This window comes from Prinia subflava, chromosome 5 (assembly GCF_021018805.1).
Source record: "Prinia subflava isolate CZ2003 ecotype Zambia chromosome 5, Cam_Psub_1.2, whole genome shotgun sequence".
NCBI classification, from domain to species: domain Eukaryota; kingdom Metazoa; phylum Chordata; class Aves; order Passeriformes; family Cisticolidae; genus Prinia; species Prinia subflava.
The window spans coordinates 16,854,541-16,871,136 of record NC_086251.1 but is presented as its reverse complement, the minus strand read 5'-3'; the positions used below and the strand labels follow the sequence as shown (position 1 = coordinate 16,871,136).

General features: G+C 54.5%; 1 protein-coding gene across 1 annotated transcript; it reads right to left on the bottom strand.

Moving 5' to 3' along the window:
• Positions 1 to 4,065: 4,065 nt before the first annotated feature.
• On the bottom strand, positions 4,066 to 16,052 carry IFITM10 (interferon induced transmembrane protein 10). The gene is made up of 3 exons (XM_063397325.1): positions 14,737 to 16,052; positions 13,301 to 13,715; positions 4,066 to 4,940 (listed from the first exon to the last, which is right to left on the bottom strand). The coding sequence occupies exons 1-3, from the start codon at positions 14,844 to 14,846 to the stop codon at positions 4,791 to 4,793; spliced, it is 675 nt and encodes a 224-aa protein (XP_063253395.1). The 5' UTR covers positions 14,847 to 16,052; the 3' UTR covers positions 4,066 to 4,790.
• Positions 16,053 to 16,596: the final 544 nt, after the last annotated feature.

Below are 16,596 nucleotides of genomic sequence, written 5' to 3'. Positions count from 1 at the left end.
TTGCTGGAAGATTACACCCCCCATAGCAGAATAGATGTTGCCATTTGCATCTCTCTCTGACTGTTAATTGGGTATCCAGGCTGATGGCTGCTTCAGGCCTGACCCACCGTGCTCTGCCTGCTCTCCTGGCAGCTCATCCCAAGCAGGGGAACCCACGGATGTCGACACTGGGCCGGGAGGTCCTTACCTGAATGAGCTCCATCTCATGTTTATTGCTGCCAGCCCAAAGAAAAAGGAGAATTGTGGAGTCGTGTTTACCAGCCAAACCCAAACCAGTTCACCCCAGGCAGAGCTCGATGCGCTGCTGTCTGCAAACTGGCTTGGTGGCGTTTGTGCAGAGGTGGCACCCCCGAGCCCTGCGTGGCAGCGGGGGCAGAGGCTCGGCTGAGCACTGAGACTTGCGTAAGCACGGCCGGGTTTGCTCACGCACTGCCTGGCTCCCGGCCACCTCTCCCTTCCAGCGTGGAGGGTAAAGGTGTACCGCTGCCGAGCCCTCGCCTGACGCACGGGTCCAGCTGGCACATCCCTGCGGAGGGAGGGCTGGGCACCCGCTCCTGGCTGGTTTTAGGAGCCATCCTCATTCACAACTGCTTCTTGCACAGGCCAGCGCTCGCCCTGTGCAGGGGCTCGCAGCTCCCCGGTGTTGGAGTCCCGGAGAAGCCTGGCTGGACGTGCTCTCCTTGCGAGAGGCAGGGCGCCCGCAGCTCCCGGCTCGCCCGGGATGGGCGGTGCGCTCCGGCTGCGTGCAGCGGTGAGAGAGGGCCCTCTGCTGCCTCCCGCAGCCTGGCAGCCCCGCCTGGGCTCGGACACCCCGCGCCCTTCCTCCGTCACCTCCTCCTGGGCTCTGGCGCTGCCCTCGGGTTCCCCCCGCAGCCATTTCATCGCCCCGTCCCGGAGCATCTCCCCCCCGGGTGAGGGAGAGCCTCAGCAGCCCCAGCCTTTCCCCAGGCTCACCCCAAACGCCTTCCAGCTACCAGGGACACAAAATCAGCGCAGGTGTTTCAGGCACAATTGTACAATGTCGCCTAGCAGGGAACAATCGCTCCCCGCGAGCTAAACAAAAACCAAAAAGCAATCCTCATCAAGCTGTCGGGCTCAGTTTCCCGAAGGAATACAATTAAATCTTTAAATGGCAACGTGACCGTCAGTTCTTCCCCATCTCAAAAGATGCTTCTCAAGCTGCGTTCGGCTGTTTCTCTCTTCTACCCTCTCCTCACAGTTTTCCTTCCCGCCGCGGAGTGCAACAGAGGCTGCGGCTTCGCAGCCAAAAAAAAGTGCGATTTGGAGAGCGCGGCGCGACGCTGTGAGTGGCAGAAGTGAAAAGGCAGAGAGGCAACTCTTGAAAGCCTGCCTTCTGCCGCGGCGGGTGTCAGCCTTGGCAAAACCTGAACTTCTAGAATTTTCTTGCAAAATTAAAAAAAAAAAATCAATTATAGGACCTGTCGGATTTGGCTGCTGCTTTTCTTTCCCTTGTTTCCTCAAAATGAAAAAAAGTCCTTTCTTTCACTTAACAGCACAGTTGGTGCAATCTGGGATGTACTTGCCTGACAGTATATGGGGATGGAGTTTTGCTATCTCAATTTGGGGTTCCCTGACACTGACAAGATGAAAAATGAATGCTAATACCTGGATGCTGCTTCACTTGGAAGACTCATGCATGAATAATTTTTTTTTTTTTGTCCCAAAAAGGTTAGAAATCTACATGTCTCCCTTTTTCCCCCGTTTTGAGGATGATTTTCTTCTGCTGTGGGTTTGAGGGACTCCATTGAAGTGGAGACACTGAGAGAAAGGGAAAGCACAGGAATTTTGCTGCCCCAGAGCCCAGAGCTGCAGGTGGAGCCGAGGCAGGGTCTGTGGTGGAGCTGAGCTTGTGCTGGGGTCGGTCATCCCACCCTCCAGGCACAGGGTTAGTGCGTCCTTCTGCTACCCTGTTCTTGTCCATGTGTGTGGGTGGACCTCCAACCTGCTGCAGCACAGAGATTTCACCTCCTACAACGTGGGCAGCAAACAATAAATATGATGGGTATTAATAATAACCCTCCTGCTCCATCCCCGATCACTTATACGTGCAAAAAATGCGGGTGAGTCCGTTCAATATTCCCCCTGGTTCATTAAACCAGCATCCATTTTCCTGCAGATAAGATGTTTTGTCAGGGGAAGGGATGATGATAACTCATTTGTCACACTTGTTAAATGTAGAAAAGGCTGGCTCTGGGTCATTTCCAGTTTTGTGTCAGCGCTGCCTTTATCTGAGCAGCCCCATGCCTGCATGCCAAGCAGGGTGGCTCCCTCCTGTGTAGCACAGGAGATGGGGATGGTGGCATTGTCCCTGCAAGATTTCCTAGGGCTGGGGGTGGTCTCTGAGTTCGAATGCACTTGCAATGTGGCAATGTGGCTGACATGAGTCCCAGTCATAGAAAGGAATGCAGTCAATATTGCAAGGGATGCCATTGGTCCCACGGGGATCTAAGCCTGCAGCTTGGGACCCCTGGCACTACACACAGGGTGGCCCTGTCTGAGTTATCCCCCGAGCCCATCCAGCTGCACCTGTGCTGGAGCTGAAAAGTTTGAGAGGCGTGATGGGGAAAGATATCAAGCCAAGGCCTCAGACACAGCCAGTGTGAGCTTGGTGCAAGTACAGGAGGAGGGAAAAAAGGGATACAGCTTCATCTCTGTGCCTCTCCTAACCTCGGAGGATCCAGGGATGACTGGTGTGGGACTTACCTAAGGTAGCACTGTCCCAGTGGGATATAATTTGCCAGTTCAGAGGGCTGCAATGTGAGTCATTTTGGCTGTACCCTCTTTGGGCATTGCCATCGTGACAGGCCATTTCCTTCCTCAGCCTGGGATGAGGACTGACTACAGCCCCTGCATATGTTAGGATGGAAATGAAGATGGCCATGACCTCTCAGGTCTCGCTGCAGGGAAGGGAGCAAGAAGTAACCAAGAGAGGCTGGGAAGAGTATGGACCTCTGAATGAGTGATCATAGAGCTGTTTGTGGATTAGATGCTTTCAGGGAATCATACATTGCACTGCCAACCAAAACTTCGCTGTAAAACATTTCCACACCAGACCCCTTGTCTGGTCTGGTGTGGAAATGCTCTCCCATGAGTGGGGAGCAGGGCGGACTGAAGGTCTTTGTGCCCATGGCTCCCCCAATAAATGAAGCCCAGGACAGGATGAAGATGTGGAGACCTGACAAGGAAGGAGATGGCATCTCATGATGCTTTCAGGGAAGCATCTTCATGATCTGTCCCCACATCTGACTATGGCACATCCCTCACTGAGCACAGCCCAGAGACAGCCTGCTGATTTAACCATGCACTCAGCAGATGATGAATTGTCCCATGACAGCCAGTCTGCATTCCCCATCTCTTGCTTCACCTCTGCTTTCAGGCTGGGTGCAAAGGTGGGTCCTGATGCCTTCTCCCAGCTCCACGGCTGGTCTGCAGTATTTGGTGCTCCTTGGCATGAGGTCATCTTACAGCTGGAAAAAGATGAGGCAGCTGTGGCATATGAGATGAGATGAAGGGTCAGAGGGGCTGATGGGCTGTATTTTAGTCCTGGTCCTGTCAGTCATTTATGGGTGTTTTCAAGTCAGGGTGTGTTGATTTGCAGCATGACAGGGAGGCACAGGCAGCTATTGGGCAGGGCTCTGAGCTCCTGTCTGTTTCAGTGTTTCAGGCGTGTCGTCTCTGAAATCTGGCTCTTCAGAATGACCCTGGGAAGTGCTGCAGTAGCAGCAGGTTCAGACTGCGGCTATTTATTTCTCTCCAGTGTTGGTCCTAGCAGGGGTGGGGGGCCCTGCCTGCTTGGCTGCCTTTGCCTGCTTGCCATAGATCTTCCATCAAGGAGTCACCGAGGTCTCTGCTCTTAAATCTGGGTCTGCGCTCTCCTTCACGGCTGCATGCGGCCCCGACCTGCAGCAGCATCCCTCACTCCTGCCTTAAATCTCTCCCGAGCAGCTGCTGGGGACATTAGCATTTTCTCTTGCCAGCCCATAGAGAGCAGGAGCCCAGCCCTGCCAAGGAAGGAATTAACCCGGCAGCATCGCATATCGGAGGTATCTTTTTATTGACTGTTTACAGAAATACAGTAGCACTCCACTTAGGTGGCTTAGGCGAGTTCTCCAGAAAGTGCCTTCCTTCTCAGCACTGCTGGGAGATCCCAAGGAGAAAAGGAGAAACCTGCCCTTTAACACTTTGGGGTTTCTCTGGAGGCTTTGGGGCTCCCCAGCAAGAACTTCCTAACACCTTCAGCTCTCCAGGGGTTGGGAGTTGTTTGAACTGGTGGATGAAATTCAAGAGAAAAAAAAGGAAAAGAGGCCCCCACAAGCTGGGGGTGGTGGGGTGGTCTGAACACACCTGATATGTTGTGAGCTCGCCCTGCCATCATCCCCATCCATCAGTGTAGGTGTCTCCGGCTCCACAGGACCCCACTGCTCCCTAGAGCTCAGCTGTCTGCCACTAAGCATGTGTGGCTCTGGGCTTTGCACGCTCTTTTCACACAGCTTGTTGGCCATAAAACAAATATTTCTTGGTCTGTTTTTCTTCCTGTACATGTGTAAGAGTGAGACCCTTTCCTTCAGCTGTTCACATACCATTTCAGGGCAAGAAGGGTATGCTCAGCTGGGCTGATAAACGAATTTAACTTTTATTTATGTATTTGACTTTTTTTTTTGGCAATCAAGGTGTAGTGGTTGGTTTATTTTGTGTGTCCTTGCTACAAGAAATTGCAGACACTTCTGGCGTAGAGGCATTTTGGCGGCAGCAGCTGCTGTTGGCCTCCCTCAGTAGTCAGTGAGAGGGTATCGCAGGAAGATGAAGATGAGGATGATACAGAAGGTGGCAAGGGCTGAGCTGGTGATGTTAAAAAGCCGAGCTGTCTTGGCATCTTCAACTGCTCCATTTAAGTCATTGAGGAGTTTCTTATCCCGGACCTGAGACAAAAAGATAATTAAATAAAGTAATTGCAACATGTATGAAAGACAGCTTGAAACTTGTTTCAAGCAACAGCCACAAAACCCAGCGCATGTGTATGTGGTTACCTGTACAGGTGCACTGTGAGGGCTGGGCTGGGCCTCTTTGTATTTGAGCACTTGGGGTGCCATAAAACACCCACCCTGAGGAGATGTTTGCACCTCGTCTCTGCTATGGGTTGAGCTTGTAAAGCCAATCGCTGTAATACCTGTGGGCTGGAAATTCGTGGAAGCAGAGAAGACCTGAAGGAGTGACCTGTTGCTGTTACCAACCAGGCAAACTAGGGCCCCACAGTCCCCAGACTGGGGCAGTGTCATCTGGAGCCTGAGGGTGCACAGAGGAACAGAGATGCCATTGTACTCCCCAGGGACACAGGCACTAAAGCACATTTCCCACCGTGTCACGGCGCCCTGGCCTTGCAGCGCCGGGCTTCGGCTCCCCCAGCCCACAAGGCAGAAGGCTGGCTGCGGTTTCGGTGTGCATCCCCGTGCCTCTGTCTGCACTGAGGGTGAACCTGGCACGGCATCCTACTGCAGCTCCAGGGCTGCGCACCAGCCTCCAGCATATTAAGTAGTCCTGGGTTAATGAGTTCCTCTCCTTTTGCAGGTCTTATGCGGATGGTGTAGCATCTCGGCCACAGGCAGTTTCTATTCTGACAGCACACTCTGTTCCCTTCATTATCCTGCGGGCTGGGACTTCCATGGGCTTTCCTCGGGACAGCTCTGCCTGGTGCTCACTGGCCTGTCCCCACCTCTTCCTGGCAGTGCATGACACTGCCAGGCAGCAGTGCCACTAGGGGCATTACCGATGCACGAGCGGCAGCATGACCAGGCAGCAGATGGCACTGCAAGGCAGCAGATGACACCGCCAGGCAGCAGTGGCCTTACCGGGCAGCATGTGGCATTACCGGGCAGTGGATGGCACTGCCAGGCAGCAGAAGGCACAGCCAGGCAGCACGTGGCACTGTAAGGAAATGTAAGGAAATGATGGCATTGCAAGGCAGCAGATGGCACAGCCAGGCAATCATGGTACGAGCAGGCAGAGATGGCACCACGAGGCAGTGGATGGCACAGCCAGGCAGTGACAGCACAGCCAGGCTGGCAGTGATGGCATCGCCAGGCAGCTGATGGCACTGTCCATCAGCAGCAGCTCTGCAGCTGGAACCCAGCAGAGAGGATCAGACTGTGCTGCTTCCTAGCAGGGACATGTCCCTGTCCCCAGGCTGCTCCTTCAGCCAGCACTCAGCAGACTCAGGCAGCTGGAGCCACAAGGATGAACACAAGGACCTGGACAAAAGCACCAGGACATGACCCCTCATCCATTTCCAGTATCCAGGCGGGGTGCCCAGGGTGTGGCAGGGCCTGCCCCACTGCCTGCTCTTGGGTGGGGGTTGTGGGGAGTGGGGCTGTGAGCCCTTTGCCTGCCCTGCTGCTGGCAGTGAGAGCCCTGCCAGGCACTGCTGGCTGGACACAGGATGGCAAGCTGCATATCCAGCACCAGAGTCAGACTGAGGAATATTAAAAGGCTTTTATCGATCAGAAGCTTTCCAAAAAGACACTGCAACAGATTCAGACCACATCTTACAGACTTTTCTCTCTTCCCCCTGCAGTGTTTACCCACAGGGCTGTCCTGAAAGCCTTCTGCTGGACATGGGGAAGGGTTGCTGCACCCCTTGTTCCCACTGAATCGTGCTGGTTCACAGGTCCTCCAAAACTGTATTTCAGACCCTCAAGCAACATTCCTCCTCTCCATCACACCAGTGAGGACCTCTCTGTCCAAGCAAACCCTGATCTTCTGAACTGTGGGTAGGGAAGCTGCTGTTGGCATGAGACCCACAGGATCTGGTGCTGGCAGGCACATAGGTCAGAGTGAGAGCCTTTTTTTCATACTTTTATTAAATCAAACCGTGCCATGTTCTCAGCCTCTGACGTGCCCTGCTTGTTGGAGCCTGTAGCTGGGGCTGGGGCCATCTACTCATTGCTCTGCTGTGGAGTGCTCAGCTCAGCATCCCTCTGGGATCCCAAAGAGGGGACCATTGCAAACCGCATGTGTCTTTGGGGCACGCTTGGTTGGAGCTCTCAGCAGAGGAGATGATCTCTGGGAGGGCATCAAGCCGCCAGCTTGGGAGCCCACATGCCTTTCTGTGACAGCTGAATGTCTGGGATGACTCACATTTGAAATTACTCGGTAAGTTTAACATCCTCCCAAAAACCCATGGGCTCAGCAGCACCAGGCATTTGGCAGCTCCTCACGCGCTGGTGAGAAGCCCCAGAGGTGCTGGATTCAGGCCAGAATTCTCTGCTGCTCCCAGCAGACTCTTTGAAGCTCTCACACTTTCCTCTTCCCAGCGGTGGGGCTGCCTCAGGCAAAACCGACACGGAGCCAATGACTTTTGCCCCTTCCTGCACTGTAACCCAGTGCTCCCTGCCACAGGCAAGCTGGTGTTTGCTGTCAGTGTTTGCCAGGCAGACAGAGACTGGCATGACCAGCACACCGAGCTCTGCAACCTCCCCGCAGCCAAGCCAATTTACCTTTGTGGGGCCAGTTTCTCTTGGCTCCAGGAAATCTCTCCTACTCCTCACCTCCTGTCCCTGGGGCACCCTACAACCCTAATTTCCATGCTCAGTCTTCTCCAGTCCTCCCAGCAGCCTCTCCCAGCAGCATCTCCCCCCTGACACCAGCTCACACTCATGACCGGTGCTTTAGCCCTCTCCCATGACACACTTCAGCAGCCTCTCCCTGACTTTCCCATGGCTCTCCCTTTGGCCCTCCTCCTGTCACGCTGAGCTGCTGAGCATTTGTGGTGAGGGGTGCCTGAGGCTGCCCTTTCCCCAGTGACACCATTCCCCCACAGCTCTCTTTTTTTGTCCCTTCCACCTCTTCTCTTTCCTGTTGTCTGGGTCCAAAGGATGGCCACCTTTGACTCCTACCAAAGGGCAGCCAGCTGCCTCCTCTCCCTGCACCTCCAGCTGGTTCCATCCACACACTCCTGCCAACCCCTATGGCTTCAGTGGTTACCCTCATCAAAATCATCCTTGATTGCCCATAATCATTTATACTGAAATGGAGCCTCTAAGTGCAAGGGCCCTCGTGGCATAAAAGCGCAATGAAAAGGAGTTTCTCCTTACACATCACTCACAGCTTCAGCCTGCCACATCTCTCCAGGGTGGCCTCGCCTACTCTTGTATGGCCTTGCACCCCCAGATGCTTCTAGATGTCTCCCTTTAATGTCCTGCTGTGGCAACTGAGTGAGGCTCTGGAGGAGCTCTCCTGGAGAGCAGATAAGTGTTTCAGCTCTTTCCCTGCTTTGTCCTTAAGAAGATTCTGGTGTCTTTCTTATAGCCCAGCTTCAGCTATTTTCATGCTCCTGTGGCCACCATCATCATAATGTGCTGGCAGCTGGTGCATGAACTTCTGGGAGCCCTGGAAGCTGATTCCTTCCATAGACAGAGAGAGGAAGCATTCTGGGGGACAGGTCCTCAAGGTCACAAGGCTGAACCTCCACCCCAGACCCAGGTGTGATGTTTTCTTAGTCACAGGCTCTTCTCATCATCCCTTTGACCCTTCTCACCTTGCCTAAAACTAGATGGGGATTTTTGGCCCTGCTTTGCACTGAGATGACTGGTGTGTGAGGATAATTACATTGGCTGACTGGGGTTTCCCTGAGCACCTCCAAGCACTAGGTGGTGGGTGGCCTCTTCAGAGGTCCCCCTGGACAAGGCAGAGCTCACCTCCGATCCAGGCTGGCAACTTAGACAATTTCTTTCTTCCTCCATGCCTATCCTTATGTGAAACACAGCCAGCTTTTGTGCTCGAATGGGCAAACCTTCCTCCTCTCCTTTCCCACATGCAAAAGGTGGTGTGGCCTTTCCATCTATCCCTTCTTGCCTGTCACCTCCCTGCTGCTCACCTTGTCTTCCTATATCTCCATCTCACTGTGTCCTCCCACACCTCCAGCATGCCAAGGCCCAAGGGTTCTTTCTCTCCTCCTTCTCATCACTGTCCTCTGCCAGTGCTCCCCTTGGCTCCTACCACCCCAGTCCCCCTCCCCCACCAGTCACCTTCCCTCTCTCTGCCTTGAGGCTCAGCCCCTCTCACTTTTGGGAGCAGCAAACTTGCTGCTCTAGTGAAAAATGCTGCCTCAGCTTGCAGAAGGAGACGAATGGTTTGTTGATAACGAGTCTAATGAGGCTGTTTTTAAGGCAGCCTGGAAGTCCACAGCTGGTTGTCAGTAAACCCATTTCTATGCAGAGCTCCACGTCCCTGTACAGAAGGAGGTCTGGAGGCGATCCTTGGATTTATTTGGTCTGTGAATTGCTCAAGAGCTCTCCAGCCCACGTGCCTCCACCACACCGGCACTGGCATCACGGGACTGTCACCCCTGCATTTCACCCACATCCATAAACCATTGCTCCTTCTGAAAAGCAGGCTGAGAGCCTGCTGAGAGGTTGGGTGGGGGAGCTTCTCAGGGTTAACAAATAGCTGTGGATTTGTGCTGGTCTGCTTCCACTCGAAACAAGGAAGATCAACAAGTGGCAGGAGGGGAAGGCAAACAGTCGTGCCTCCAGCTGTGTGCTAAGGGCTGGGCAGAGAGTGGGCAAGAGAGCTTGGCATATTTCCATGACCTCAAGGGGCAAGAAAACTCTGCAAGCAATGCTGTGAGCTGCTGGTGAGGCTTAATAAGCCAGCAATGCTGCTTACCATCTTCATCTCTATAGAGCCACAGCGAGGCATCCACACTGCGGCTCATCTCAGATCCCAGCTCCTCTGATCTACTGCCTCATGGCACAATGGGTACAGAGGACTTGGCTCACCCCAGCAGTCTCCAGAGACAAACCTCTGAACAACTGAAGTGAGATCTCCTGCCACCAGGCACTGATGCATCATTCATTACCACTTGGAGCTGGGAAAGGGGAAGGGAGGGAGCTGCTGAATATCAGACCACAACATTTGCTTCTGATCAAAGCCAACTGAATCCGAACCGTTGCTGTTGGAATGATACTTTTATCTGTGCTGGGCTGGGGTTAGCATTACTTTAGGGTTTCTAACTTCCTTGGTCCTGCTGTTGATCTCTTCTCCCCCAGCATCCAGCACACATGTTTAGATGCAAGCGCCTTGCTTGCACTCTGGGAGGCTGACCTTGAGAAGCCTGAGATGCTAGAAATGACCCCTGGAGGGATCCATGAGTTGTGTGACCCTGCTGCAGCCCAGCAAGCTGTGTTTGCTCAGGATCTGGCCTGCTACGGGGGTAAATAAAGATAAGGCATGCTGCCACACTCCTGTTCAGAGTGCTTGGCTCTGACGGCTGTCACACAGAACCTGCCTTGTATGTCAGTTCCTGCCCTCAGCTGACTTCATGTGTTTCTTTCTTCACAAATTCTTTGGGGCTGGGCTGGGGTACTATTTTTTAGTAAATGGCTGTCACCAGGAAAAAGGATTTCCCTGCAGAAAGAAATCTAGAAGGCTGTAGCTAGCATGCAAAAGGCCAGGCACACATGCCCGTTTTCCCAGATGTGGCTGAAACCAATAAAATAGGGCATGAGGAAGGAGAATATTACAGCTTCACAGTAATATTTAAGTGTACCAGGGATATATCTGTCTTCCAGTGTGGACATTATGCTGCTGAAAGCAGAGGAAATGCTAGGGTGTGCTAAGATATATACTGAAGCATCTCATGGACCTGGGTCACAAAGGAGATACTGCTTTATTAACAGTATGAATCTGTCAGAAGCAGGTGACCTTTTTGACAGGGAACTGAAAATGCTATTTCTGATAATGAAAACGATAATTCCTGAAGTTGCTAGATGTTTCGGTTATTTAAAGGAAGGGTAAAAGCTGTAACCCAGGAATCACTTAATGGCATTAGTGCACTGATGGCCCTGGAGGAAACCTGTGTCCCAGTAGCTGAGGGCTCTGCTGTCAGGGGTCCCAGAAGAGGCTCAGGGAGAGGAAGGTGCAGCTTTACTCCTCCTTCCTACAACATCTTAGTCAGTCCCTTCAGAGCACAGACATCCTAGAAGGGCTGAACTTAAGTGCCTACCGCTCAAATGTCCTTACATGTAATTGCAGAGGAACAAGAGAAGTCTGTTTAAAGGGATATCTGTCCTCGGGACATTTCTTGCTCCTTTTTTTCTCCAAACTTCTGGGAAAAATATATTGATTGTAAAAGAGAAGAAAACATGGTTCCGGAGAAATAACCATAACATCCAGCCTGGCTAGGGTGTTGTGAAGATCCCTGCAGTAGCTGTGGGTAAGGAACATAGCTGCCTTTCTGGACATGTCAGTCTTCCCCAGGACAGACCTGCTACTGCCCCAGCATCTGCATTGCCCCTCACTAGCCCCCCAACAGCAGTTCATGAGAGCACTCGGCATCCCTTCAGCCACTTGCTAGCTCTGTCCTCTGCCTCTGAGGGACATTTTGTTTCTATTTTCCCCCTGCCACAGAGTCACAGCCACTGGGGAGCTACAAAACCAGAGCAGAGTTATTTCTACCCGCTCAGCGTTACCTCTGTTTGGGTACCGCGGTTACATCCCGTCAGCTACCGCCTTCTCAGTCCGAAAGCCAAGGCTGGCTTTTGACAGCCATCTTCTATTCTCCTTTCTCTGTTTCGGACCAAATTTGCCCATTTGCCTTCCCTCACCACTGCCTCTTTTTTTCATGCTTGAGTTTGTTCCTCTAGATCTCTGCAGACACATGCCGAGCCCACGCCCCTGTTCTTGCGCAAGGCCCTGGGTTACCTCTGGGCTTTGCCCTTTCTTCCACCCCATGTTAAGGATGGTGAAGGGTCCAGCCTCCAAAAGCTTTGTAGGTGGCAGACACTATCCTGTCACCAGGGGATGGGTCAGCCCTGTTCTCAGGCTGTCCTGCCCTCACTGCTGCAGCAGCAAGGAACCACATGTACCCAGATACTCATGGTAGCCTCTCCCACAGTAAAGATGTCAATTGTTAAAGGCAAAAACAGACAAGGAAAGGCTTTAAAAATAAGGAGGAACCCAGTTTTTTCTTTCCTTGGTGGATCAAGGTGTGGGGGGTGTTAAGAGACTTGTTCCCCCCACTCATATTAGCCTGCTGCTGACTGGATTTGCCTTTTGCTTGTGGTGATGCTTCGCCTCAGGATAATTTAAGTTATTAAGTGCCTCACCCGGGCAGTAGCAGAGCCTCCTACACAGGCAATGGATGAGAGCTCGCCTCCCATCTTGGGGAATGAGAAACTGAGGCAGACACCACAAGGCCAGTGCTGGGTGAGCCCAGGACACGGGGCCGCAGACTTGTTCCTGAGCCTTTCTGATGGAGACCCTGAGAGTGTTGGGAGCAGCCTCCTTGCAGTGCTGGGTGCTCACAGTCCAGCTCACAGGAGCTGTATGGGGTTAATTGATCTGCTTCTGTGACGAAGCCCGTCTGCACCCTGGCCTTCCTCTAAATGCTGCCTGCCAAAACAAATCAGCCAGCTCCTCTCCGGGCCACCCAGCCGCCCCGGGCTCTCTGCACATCCATTCAGTTAGTTTTGCATCTGGCAGGCAGGGAAGGGGAGGGCAGCCCAGGCCCCTCTCTCCTGGCAGCTGCCAAGGGGCTGCCTGTTTGCCAGGCACCATCCCTGCCGGGCTGCTCTCCCCTGCAGCTATCAGGAATAATAACCTGGTCCCATTCCCATCATGGGCTGTGCTCCACGCCATCACCCTCTCCAACAACACAGCTCTGTATCCCCCCCCGCCCGACACTGTGGGAAGCCCCCTGCACTCTCTTCCACCTCCTCACCATTTCCATGACGCTGGCAGGTCTCCAGGGCTTGTTTTGGGATTTATAGGGCTTGGGATGGCGGAAGATGGCCACGAGCTCTGGTATTTTAATTACAGAGAGGACAAGAAAGAAACAGGCAGGATTGCCCTGCACTTTGTAAGCTTCTTACCCCCTGCAACTTGCCAGCTGATGGCTGATCCTGGCTGGCTGCCTCTTACTGTTCCTGCCTGACCATCCAATGCTGCTGAGTGCTATCCTGATGATCTCTAACAGCCAGGATCCCAAATAAGGGACCTAGTGCCGGCATGCCTGCAGGTGCAGCATCAGCCAAACCAGCCCTGTGTTGCCTGCCTGTCACCCTGCAGCAGTGGTACAGAGGAGCCTCTCAGGGTACTTGGAGCAAGTGAAAGCACCTCTTCCCCACCTGAAGTAACATCCCAGGCTCCTCAGCTCTTCCCATCCCCATCATTGTCTGCAGCCGCTCATTTGGGTGGCAAAGACGTGTTCCACATCAGGCACAACCCCCAAACGCTTCCCCCCTGCCTGGTCACCCTTACCCCGAGCCTCGCACTCAGTACTCACTTTCAATGAATAGGCCAAGGCGATGAAGCCGAGGCAGCAGAAGTTGAGGTATACAAAGTTGAAGATGGACCAGAGATAGTAGTCGTTCACCTCGGTGGTGTCCGGGTAGATTTCGATGACAGTGGTGGGGTTGGTCATTGTCTTCTTCTCCACGGAGTGCTTGCACGGGACCGCTGGCCGCAGGCTGTCCCCTTTGCAGCTCTTGCTCTCCATGAGATAAACGGCAGAAGAAGGAGACAGGACGGGCGAAGCTTGCCGGAGAGCCGGGGGCTTGGCGATGCAGGCGAAGCAGCCCTGCGGGGGGCCTTGCGGGGGTCTCGGGGTCCAGGCCACCCCCTCAAAGGGGCATGGCGGGCCCAAGGGGGGGTCCTGTGTCCTCTCCGTGGTGGCTGCCGCGGCGTCACCGCGCTCTGCCCTGGCAAAGCAAAAAGCCCCCCCGTGAAAAATGGGGGTGAGGGGATGGAAAGGCCGGGGGCAGGGGGAGAAGAGAAAGGGGGAAGGAGCAGAGAAGGGGAAACGTGGGGGGAAGGCAGGAGAGACAGAGAGGGACCGGGAGACCGAGGAGAGAGCAGGGAGAGGAGTGAGGGAGTGGGCAGAGGAGAGAGGGAGGAGAGTAGGGCAGGCAGGAGAGGGAGGAGGGAGCACCGCTACACCCGGGGACCACGACACCGCCGCCTCGGCGCGGAGCTGCCGCCGGCCCCGGCCCCGCGGCGGGGGCAGAGGCGCGGGCAGGGCGGGCAGCATCCCTCCCCCTCTGCCACGGCCTCCCCCCGCCGCTGCCCGCTGGCCTGCGTGACCCGCGTTCCAGTCACCACGGGGGAAAGAATCTTGTTTTAAAAAAAGGAGACAAATAAAAGCAGAAAGAAACACTTGGGAGGCGCCGGGGGCTGCGAGGGAGTTGCCAGCCGGCCGCGCTGCAGCCCCCCGCAGCCCTCCTCTCCCGCCTGTCTGTCTGTCGGTCTGTCGGGGCCTTCTCCTTTCTGTCCCATGCCGGGATGGGAGCCGGTGGCTCGGCTGCGGGCGGAGCGGGTCTCCGGGTGCGGCAGAGCAGCCCGCCCTCCGCCCTCCCTCCTTCTTTAGGGAGGTGGGTATTCTGGGGGGGATATTTTTCCCCTGAGTCCTAGTCTTTGCGGGATTCCAGATGTGATTCCATTTCCCGCTTCCTTCCACCTGCCAGCAGGTTTCCCGTACCCCCCTCCCCCACCTTTTTTTTTTTTTTTTTTTTTTTTTTTTTTTTTAAGATACCGTGGCTGGGGAGGTGGAGGAAGAGGAGGAGGGGAAGAGGAGATGAAGACAGAGGCTGGAGAAGGGGATATTAGAAGAACTTCCCCTCCACCCAAGCTTTGAAAATAGGAGAGACTAGTCCACCTCTGGCTGCCCGTCCGTCCGTCCACCGGTCTCCTCCGAAGGCATCAGGAGGAGCGAGGGATACTCACAAGGAGGGATGCGGGGAGTCGCTGCATATCCGGCTCAGCACTGCCTCCGGCTCGGCTTCCTCGGCGCTGGAGTTGAAGGAGGAGGGGAGGGCGGGGAGGGGGGCACCCATGGACTAAGGATGGGCAGGGAGGGAGTTAGGGGATGGGAAGGTCAACCTGCAGCCCCCTCTCTCCCCCCGAACATGCTCCACGCAGGAGAGCTCCTCCGTGTCTCAGCCCTTCTCCTCGTGTCCCCCCCACTGGGACGTCACCTCCTGCTTGGAGCATCCTGGTAGCGCCCCGCTGGAGAAGGGCATCTCCCGGGCCCCGGCCCAGCGGCTTCCCCGAGCGTCACAAGGGATGCTCGGCCCTGCTCTCCCCACTATCACCCACAGAGACCTTTGCAGCGGGGACTCACTGCAGCCGTGTTTGCGGGTTCCCGCTCTGCACCCGGGTGAAAAACTAAAACAAGTGTGGCAGGAGTGCGTGGGGACAGCCGGAATTACCGAGGGGAGGTAGTGGTGATGCAGTGCTGTGGGGAAAAACGGGCTCTGGTCGTGAGGGGATGAATGGAAAGGGGATAAATCCTGTGTGAGAGGTAATAGATCCTGCTGGCATGGAGCAAATCCCAATGCAGGCAGGGGTGGAAGCACTCCGGCAGCAGGATGCACGGCATGTGGCTGCTTTAGGGGAGGGGGGTGGGGGTGTCACGAAGGCTGGTCAAGCCCGGGAGGATTTGGCTGTACCCAGGCTTAGCACAGGATCAGGGATGTGCTTGCTACCTCCCATTGCTGACACGCTGGAAGCTGCACAGGATCCCAGCTCTAGGGTGCTGCGGTAGCGTCCCCCAGGGACGTGACGACGAGAGCAGCTGGTGCCGTGCAGGGACAGCTTGCAGGTCATTCAGGAGGATGCAGCCGTGGCACAGGGGGGCTGAGGACACAAGGACATGCTGTGTCACCCCACAGTGACATAGCCTGAGGCAGGTGGCCTTGTTGCAGCAGGCAGTTCAGCTGTGGCGCTGGGGAAGGGTAGCAGAGAAATCCCCAGAGTACTGGAAACAGGGTGGGTAGAGCAAAAGTTTGTGTGAGCAGAAACTGCAAGGGAAGGGAAATCCTCTGGAAAAGCCTTAAGCCTACCCACAAAGTGCTGAGCTAAGAAATAAGAATGGTAATTCACTCAGCTCTTCACGGGCAGGTTTGGTTCCAGTGTAGGGGCACCCACCCTGTGTTCATCCCTGTGGATTGGTAATGATGTGGGGGAACTTCTTGCACATACATAGGTCTCTGAAGCTGGAGGAGGTCCAGTTTCCATGAGACCAGTTTAATCCTTCTGAAGGAGCCTGCATTGGTTAAAAAAGGACAAATTGCCCTCTGGTTCAGGATTTATCGCTACTGGAGTGGTGTTGGGTCCTGCCAAAATAAAGAAGGTTTTATTAGTGCTACGGCTGCCTGTGATGAGGCCCAGGTCTCTCTCCAAGAAGCTGCTAAGAAACGGAGGCAGTGCTAGGGTGAGAGTGATGCTCCTGTGGGATTAAGAGGTTTGCCGGAGAGGCAGAGCCATGGCCAGCTGTCATCAGCTTTTCTGGAGGGCTTGGACAAACTCAGCTGTGCAGAGTATCCTCCCTGCAGGCTCAGGAGGAACAACGAAACCCCATGGATGCAGACTGGAGGTACTGATTAGCCTGCTGTTCATTGTCTGGGGAAAGTTGTGTGGGTAAGGCTGCTCCTCTTCTTAATGTCAGGCAGGGATGGAGGGTGAGCAGAGAAAAAGGTCAGAAGGGGTTTGGAGCAGGCAAGAGAAGGCAGCAGGTTGGTGTAGGGGAATGTGAGATCAACAGAGACAGTCACATTCCCTGGTATGAATAGGACTGAAAGGTCA

Bases quoted from the DNA above. Each gene is read 5' to 3' on its own strand.
- IFITM10 (XM_063397325.1), bottom strand. From the start codon at position 14,846: ATGGGTGCCCCCCTCCCCGCCCTCCCCTCCTCCTTCAACTCCAGCGCC. The intron at 13,716-14,736 runs GTGAGTATCCCT...TTGCTTTGCCAG, and splicing joins GACTCCCCGCATCCCTCCTT to GGCAGAGCGCGGTGACGCCG. The intron at 4,941-13,300 runs GTGAGTACTGAG...TTTTTGTCTCAG, and splicing joins CCTTGGCCTATTCATTGAAA to GTCCGGGATAAGAAACTCCT.